The sequence below is a fragment of the Echinops telfairi genome, unplaced genomic scaffold (genome assembly GCF_000313985.2).
Source record: "Echinops telfairi isolate 266 unplaced genomic scaffold, ASM31398v2 ScPeMD7_7421;HRSCAF=8459, whole genome shotgun sequence".
Taxonomy (NCBI): Eukaryota; Metazoa; Chordata; class Mammalia; order Afrosoricida; family Tenrecidae; genus Echinops; species Echinops telfairi.
This window is the reverse complement of record NW_022111321.1, coordinates 9703223-9711858: the sequence shown is the minus strand read 5'-3', so window position 1 is coordinate 9711858 and position 8636 is coordinate 9703223. Positions and strand designations below refer to the sequence as shown.

The following is an 8636-nucleotide window of genomic DNA, read 5'->3' as shown; positions in this document are numbered from 1 at the left end:
AACGATGTACAAATGCGCTTTACACAATTGATGTGTGTATGGATTGGGATAACAGTTGTATGAGCCCCTAATAAAATGTTTAAAAAAACCCAAAACCTCGTATCCTGGTGAAATAGCCACACGGCAGCTGAAAACCTAGCTTGTCGTGCATTCTTTCCAAAAATCGGGACTTTCAAAAAATGCCGTGGGACATGGGACAAATTGTTAAAAATCAGGACTGTCCTGCCAAAAGCGGGACATCTGGTCACCTTAGTAGTGGGCTTGCAGGACCCAAAGGTATATAGGCCTGGGTTAGCAATAGAGAGCTCTCTCCCTCCCTCCCTCTCTCTTGGCTCCTCCCTTGACCTCTCCTGGGCTCCCTCTCCTCCCCCGTTTCCCTTTCCCCTTGTCCTCCTTCCCTTCCCCCTCTCTCCACGTGAACCACAAGTGGGGCTGAGGTGAGCAATGCTACCATGTAATGTGTCTGACTCCATTATTTGACTCTCTTTTATCTCTCATGCTCTCAATGACTTTAATATAATATTCATATATCTCAGCCGTACAATTGTGCTTACTGAACATGTGGTTAGTGGTGGGGGGCTGACTCCCCCACCCTCAAACCACATCCCACCTATACAAAGTCTTTCCTTCAGAGCTACAGACAGAAAATGATAGAGAAAAACAGAACAAAACAAAATTTCAAAGCAAATAAAATGGAAACCACATCTGTTCATGGATCTTTGTATGCCTTATTAATTATACATCCTCCCAGTAACAATGTTCTTGATGTGTGTCTATGCAAGACAGGGGAGACACACTGACCTTGTAGCCCATGACTTCAGATTCGTTGGCTAGTGGTCTGACAGGTTCCCAACCCAGAGAAACCTGAGAGCCTTGTTGTTCCCACCTGAGGTTGCTCGGTGCTTGACTAGGGGCTGCAACATAAGAAGGGAAAACAGGCTGTCAATGATTTTGAAATACATTACTTCATTTTAATCCTTGAGAGCATTTCGGGGCTTTTTAACCTCACGTGTTCAGCAGTTGGCTGGCACCATAGGCTTCCTTCCAGCTGGAGGCAGATAAGGAGGGTTTTGCTCCAGGAGTGTTGTTTTAATAGCTACTCCACGGAGCCTTTAAACCTGAATCCTTTTATCTTCCTTCTGTGTCAAACCCACTTAGCCTTGTTTCACAGGAAGGTAACCTTTATCTATTGTGAATGCAAAATTTTCAGTGCTAGTTTCGGAATTCAGATCTGACCACTGAAGCAAGACTATGAATCAAAACTCCCCTTCAACGCTGCTTATTATGTGTCTCTTGTGGCTTTCAGAAATGTTACAGGATGTTTCCCTTTCGTTTGAGACAAACCAAACGCCGGGTCACTTACGAGATTTCTTCGTGGCTGCGCTCACTTCCCTGCTAGGCGGCCCATATCCAGCTCCATTATAAGCCCTCACTGTGAAGTGATATAACGTATTTCCTTCTAATCCTGTCAGGGTGATGGATGACTCATTGCCCCTGGTTTGGACTGTTTCTGCTGCTGCTTCTTCTGGTTCCATGTCTTTCCAATAACTGACCTGTCAACAAATTATCACATGACAGATTAATTTTAAAGGTTCCCCTGTGCTTAACTTGAACTTTTTTTCCTTGTAGGTGGGTGGAAGTGAAGGGTTGTCTGTATTGAACACCAAGCCCCCCGTCCCCCCCCACACATTATATAATTCCTATAGTACTCAATTAGTGGATCCTACAACCTATTGTTGTCCAGTCGGTTCCCACTCATAGTCACACATAGATTGGAGTAGCACTGTGCAAACGTTGTAATCTCTCAGAGACTTCCAATATGGCCACGGAGACAGAGCCACTTTGAAACCCTCTGCCAAGGAACTCTGAAATAAGAGGACCAGATGCAGCAGCTTGAGTTCCGCACCTTCCCTGAGGAGCAGAAGCTTCTGCTAATTCTGTCTTGGCATCTCAGAGGGAGGAATTGACAAAATGAACCCTCCCCAAAGTCACAGATTCTGTGTGGCCAGGCAGTACGCCAGGGGGGATGCCCTTCCCCCCTTGCTCTAGGGAGCGTGGTCCAGTAAGGGGGAATGGTGAGCTGACAATTCTTCTTATCAGCCCCTTGCTAAAACCACAAAGAACACTAATACTTCGTCCCCTACATACTTGTGGGGATACTGAGTGGGAATTTGTGTCGAAAAATTCACAGCTCCTGTGTCCTGGGGCTGAGAAGATCCTTACACACACACTGCATTCTGGCAGGAATGTCCCCCCCAAAGTTGTAATCTTTATGGAAGCAGATTTTCACAGCTTTTACCCAAAGAGTAGCTGGTGGATTGCAACCACTGTCATTGGGGTTAGCATGCCATGCTTAACCATTTTCACTATTGTGTCTCCAGGTTTCCTAACAGAGCCTGCTACCAAAAATGATCATCACCTGGGAATTGATTCCAATTTGTAACAACCTGGTGTCTTAGTGGTTCCATGGTGGACCAGCCTTCCTTGGGAGATGGAGTGGGCTTCCTACCCCCATAGAGAGCTGCAGTCTTGGAAGCTGAAAGGGGAAGGACTGTACTTCTACGTATGGATGGCATCAGTCTCTCGCTCAACCCCATAGATATTCCCATAGAATCACAGCCTCTTTTCAAAGGTACAGTCCCTGACAGGGGTAGAGCACCCAGGGATCAAGGTTAAGCATAGGTTTACTTATGAGCTGACTTACCGATTGGTAATGAACAACCAGTAAAACTCAAGTTAAGTTGTTCTCTATCAGTTAGTAAGCAAGCACAAATAACTCGATGCTTATGGTGTAATCTATCACTACTACAATGTCTTTCCTTCTGTGGAATAGGTAGCCTCCCTACATTCCAGTTGACAGCTGAGACCTTATCTATAGTACCACTGAGGTAGTTAGTTTATTGTGCCAACCTGGCTGATAAACACATGTGGGGTTAATTGAAGGGCAGAGGGATAAATGGCTTGGTGAACCTTGCCTTTCGAGTTCTTGGGTCTCTTGCTTTCTGATAGTCGCACCAGGGTGCAGTTGTCTTAGCAGTTCCCTGCTTCAGCTGGCAAGGCTGACTTCCTGAAAGACATCCCTAAGGAGAAGCCACATGGACCTACCCTGATGCAGCCCTGGGTGCTGGAGCACCCATGTGGAGACCCCTGCCAGCACTGAGATGCTTACACATTCAATGATTTGGCTTTCCTCCTGCAGTCAGCGTCATAGTGTGTGTTTTGTGAGATAGAGGAAGACTTTGTGGATTGGTGTTGGACATATGGGCTAATGGGTTAATGTTGGACTTGTGGCCTTGGGCAGCACTGGGTTGGGATGTTTTCTTGATGTGTACTTAGCCTTTATATAAAACTCTCTCTTATACATGATGAGTTTCTGTGGATTTTTTTCTCTAAAGTACCCAGACTAACAAACCACCATGGCTTCCACTAACAGACTCTACTAATAAGTCCAAATTCACAGTCCTCGTGACTGGCTTGGACCCTAGCACTAGAGTACAGCAAAGAAAGGTGCCCCCTCAGAGCCTGGCAATGTGAAATGCATGGAAAGAACTCAAAATGCTCCCTGACATTAAGGAAGACTCATTCCAGAAAACTGAAAAATTGCTTTTCTTTCATAGGTCATCAGAACCATTTACCCTTCACAGTCACGCAGCGTGAACTGAATTATCTGAGACAGAGGCTTGAGCAGTATTTCCTCCTGGGAGCCACACCAAGGTAAATCACCCAACCAGCATCACTTTCACACTTTCATGACATAATCGTTTTTCTGTTTTTATTTGTTCTCCTTGTTCATAGAATGTGTTTTCAGTATTGGGGGGTGGGGCATACCGGACTCAAGGAAAAAATATGGAGGTTTGTGGGTTTTGATACAGTTATGTGGGAAGAGTGGACTCTGGTAGGAGGATTGCTGGGGAGAGACCCATGTCTTCAGGTTCATGCATATAGTTACACAAGTCCTTACCAGATGACAGACATATACTGCAGGTAGGATAGCGGCTTCTCAAAAAACCGAGTGGGTTGAAATGTTGATGGGTGATGATGTTCCATGGTTCACAGATGTGTTGGAAAGAAAAGGTAACAGACACTCATGGGACCTTGGAGTGCTTTGCAACATAGATAATTAGCATTGCTGGAATATGGGAGGAAGGCAGGATGTAACAGCGTTCAGTCAAGGCCACGTTTGGATATCGAGAAGATAACCACACTTAGGAGCTCAGAGTGGCTGGTCTCTTTGTTAGGCTCAACAACTGTCTTTGTGTTAGCTAAGGCGTAAACTGATTCAGACACGGCAAGTTAATGATCTGTAATAAAGTTGTTGCAGATTCCCCGGGATTGGTTTCAGTACTACCTGCTGATTCCAACATACAGAGGCTCAAGCTCTTTATAGAACGTGGCATAATATTTGTACATCATCAAAGTCTATTACAAATACAAACACACAAATCACCTCTCCATTACTTATGCAATACAAACATTCTGTGCTCTCCTTCTTAGCCTCTGAGAGTACCGTGGACTGCCAGACAACAGACACATCTATGGAATAACGACAGCCAGAATGTTCCTTGGCCTCAAGGATGGGGAGATTTTTGTCTCACTTACTTTGGACATGCTATCAGGCAAGGCCAGTCCCTGGAGAAGGACATCATATTTGGAAAAGTGAAGGGGCATTGAAAAAGAAAGAGCCCTGATGAGATGAAGTGACAAAGTGGCTGAACAATGGGCTCAAACATAGCACCGTGAGGAGGACACAGGACGGCACTCTGTTAGACATATGACATATGAATTGCTACCAACTTATTGGCACCTAGCAACACAACCTTAGCCTTTGAGGGATGGCTTTGGCTATTAATTGCCTTTCTTCTCCTTGTTCCAGCTTCCATCCACAACTCCAGGATGTTTTCATCCATTGTTGGTTGAATTTGAGGATTGAATCCATTTTTCCTGCTGTTATGTTCATACTGGGATGCAGTACTATTTATTTAATCCTCCTTCAAATGTTTTGCCACCTGTACAGGCTAGAAATCCTGCTACCCCATTTTCTAGAATTTCTTTTCTGCAACACAATATGGGCCGCAAAGAATCAGTTTTGGACCCGAAGCTATTGTGGAGCATATCACCGACTATTTTTAGCTCTAGGAAAGCATTGCAGGTTTCTCTCGGGAATGAACATGTGAGTCGCCAAACCACATTAAGGACATCAACCAGCCTAAGTGATGGCTGAAGGAAAATAGGTGGAGGTAGAAGAAGGCAATAAATTCCAACTGCAATTTTGTGAAATGAAAGTGCTAGTGTTGCCGCTGGGCCTGCTGAGCTGCTGCGACTCCGAATGATGCGAGGAACAGCACAAGGAGACATGTCACAGCCCGGCTCCATCCTCACAGCTCTCGTTAGGGCTGCGCCCGCTGTTGCAGCCAGGGTGACTCTTAGCTTGTTGAGGGTCTTCTTTTTGCTGACCAGCTACTCTACCAAGCATGATGTGCTTCTTTGGGATTCATCCTTCCTGAGAACATGTGCAGTCTCGCCGTCCTTTCTTCTACGGGGCGTTCCCGCTGTACTTCCTCCAAGACCGATGTATTTGTTCTTGGGATGCTCCGTGGCACTTCCATGATTCTTTGACAGGAACATCATTCCGATGCATCAATTTTCCTGTGGTCTTCCTTATCATTGTCCAGCTTTCACGGGCAGATAGACAATGGGAAATACTAGAGATTGGGTCAGGCAATCCTTAGCTTTCAAAGTGATCTATTTGACCCTTAACATTTTAAATAGATCTTGTGCCTCAAGTTTGCCCCATGCAACATGTCATTTGATTTTTCTCTCTCTCTCTTTTTAAGGAGGAGATTTTACATATTTATGTATCCATAGTGTTCTTTAAAGTGTTGTTAAAAGTGTAGAATAACACTTTGAACTTAAAATCGAGTCGTTTTCTTTCTTTCTTTAACGTTTTAAAAATTGTTAATTAGGTGGGGGTTTACATTTTAGATGACCAACTTTGGATTCAACATTTTAAACTACTAATCATTGTCCACCACCCCACCACCACCCCCAAATAGTTGACCCATCACTCAATCCTTGATTTCTCTCCCTCCTTCTGTGGATTACCATCTTCCATTTCACCCACATTTGACACCCATCAACAGTCTAACCCATGCTTAATATTTCCTCTCTTGCACCCCTGTCTCCTTGACAAACTCCAAGGAGTTTGTCAAGAAACTTCTTTCTTTCTTTCTTTTTTTTTATGTCATAGTTCAGTTATTCAAATACTTCTTTTAGAACTTAGCCTAGTGTGTAATGAAAGCAGCCTACATATTACCTCATTCTTTCTTCAAATACCTTTCTGGTTTCCCCTTCCCCCTTTTATTTTCAGTCTCCTTTACTTAAGTCTCATCTGTCACTTTTTGTTTGAAGATGTTATCATTCTTCAGGTTTTCAGCTTGGTCTTTTTTGTGCTTTAAACACATCATAGAACATTGATTCATGTTATGGCTTCAAAGACTGAATCTGTCTCTAGCCTCCACATTTCTTATGTTAATGGATCTCCACCAATAGGTGCTATGAATATTAGCATTATAATAGTAATGGTCTGACATGGAACATCTTTTCTTCTCTTTTCTCCAAAACTAACTTGGTCTTTTAAAAAAAATTATTTTATTGAGGGCTTGTACAATTCTTATCACAGTCCATACATTCATCCATTGAGTCAAGCACATATGAACACCTGTTGCCCTCATCAATTTCAAAACATTTGCCCTCTACTTTAGCCTTTAATATCATTTGCTCATTTTCTCCCTCCCTTCCCCCTCCCCTCCCTCCTGAACCCTTCATAATTCATAATTATAGTTTTTTCATAAGTTACACTGTCCGACGTCTCCCTCCGCCCTCTTCTCTGCTGTCCATTCCCCAGGGAGGAGGCTGTACTAAGATTCTTGTAATTGGCTCTGCCCTTTTTCTTTCTTTTTTTATACCAGTGGCCTCATATATATAACACTCGTCCTTTTGTGATTGGCTAATTGTACTCAATATAATTTTCTCCAGGTTCATCTAGGTCATAGGATGTTTCATGGTTTCTTTATTGTTTTTTTACTGATATGTAGAATTTAATGGCACCCTTTCTGATTTTAAACCATGTAGTATTCCCTCGTTCTATTCAAACAAATACTTCCTGGTCTAGGTTCAGGTTCTTTATGAGCACAATAAATATTCTGTAATTCCAATTCTTTATGATATTGTCATTTTTTATGATTCACACAGTTGAATGCCTTTACATGGTCAATAAAACACAAACAAAATCTTTCTAATATTCTCTACTTCCAGTCAAGGTTCATCTGGCATCAGGACTGATACCTTCTTCTGAATTTGGCTGACATTTTTGACAGATCCCTGCTGATGTAGTTCCACACCTAATTTTTAATTATCTTCAGAAAAATTTCCCATAAATGTTATAATAATAATATTATTCTGTAATGTCTGCATTTTGTTGTGACACATTTCTTCCGAGTGGGCACAAATCAGATTTCTTCCAGTTAGCCTTATTTCATCCTTCTACTCTTTTACATATTGGTACTCTTTTTAGTCACCACCTAGTTAGATGTGACTCATAACAAATTTATGTATAATATTGCTCAATCCTGGGCTCATCTCCTTGAACATTGCTATATTTGAATGCATTGTTGCAACTATTTATTGGATCCATCCCTTTCATGAGGGTTTTCCTAATATTTGTTGGCTCACTATCAAACATGCTATCCTTTGCTAGCGATTGGTATTTCTTGATGACATTTCAAAGTAGTATACTTTGCTTCTAAGGAATCTTTATGCATATTATATTATGTGGAACACTTTCTTTTGATATTCTGTATATAGACTTTGTTGTTGATAATTAGCTTTCTAACGCAGTAGATTTCCACTCTACGTTCAGCTGGCTGACTAGGAGACGTCAGTGTCTCTCTTTTGGGGGAAGAGTGAGGACATCTCCATTTGTAAAAGGGCCACCCCTGTATTATGTCAGTCTGAGCAGTTGTTGTTGTTAGTTGTTGATTTGGAGGAATTGTGGGGAAGGTGTGTATGGATGTTGAATAACCAATAAGCTATGATATTTAGTGTTCAATGTCTATATTACTCTAAATCTGGTGTGTATTCCTACACTGACGAGATGGGAAGCTACCAATCATACTTTAAAGACCCTCTTGAAGTTAAGTTTCTGGGTATGCTTTAAGTTCAGCTAATCAGATGCAAGCACATAATATGTGAAAGTAAAAGTGAGTTGGGGGTTGGATTTTGCCATCTGCTTTATTTCTGGCCAGCATATTACTGGAGTCGTCAGCACTTCCTACATTAATAAATGTCTCATTGTCTAGCCACTAGATTTATGGTACTTTAAAAGCAGGGCATAGGATATTCATTTTACTGATGCAAATCATAGCAGTAATGGCAGGATTCTGGAAGTAGAACAATAGCAGAGCTCTCCAAGTCACGGAGGCTTCTTTAAGGTGGTGGCACCCTGATCCTGGTGGATTCTGCCCTGCGGCAGCAGAATGAGCTTCTGACAGCATCCTGCTCTTATAAGACTCCACTCTCTCCTTTTGTGGCTTGGTTCTGGAGTACAACCTTTAATAGGTTTCATCTCATATGATCAC

At 42.5% G+C, this 8636-nt stretch overlaps 1 protein-coding gene across 1 annotated transcript in view; it reads right to left on the bottom strand.

Annotated features, from left to right (window-relative positions):
• CNTN5 (contactin 5) overlaps positions 1-8636 on the bottom strand; it is a 1071081-nt gene that overhangs the window by 17768 nt on the left and 1044677 nt on the right. Inside the window, exons 24-25 of the mRNA XM_045297732.1 lie at positions 1364-1553; positions 802-914 (exon numbers count right to left, since the gene is read on the bottom strand). Coding sequence (XP_045153667.1) covers positions 802-914; positions 1364-1553 — 303 coding nt within the window. The remainder of the gene's footprint in view (positions 1-801; positions 915-1363; positions 1554-8636) is intronic.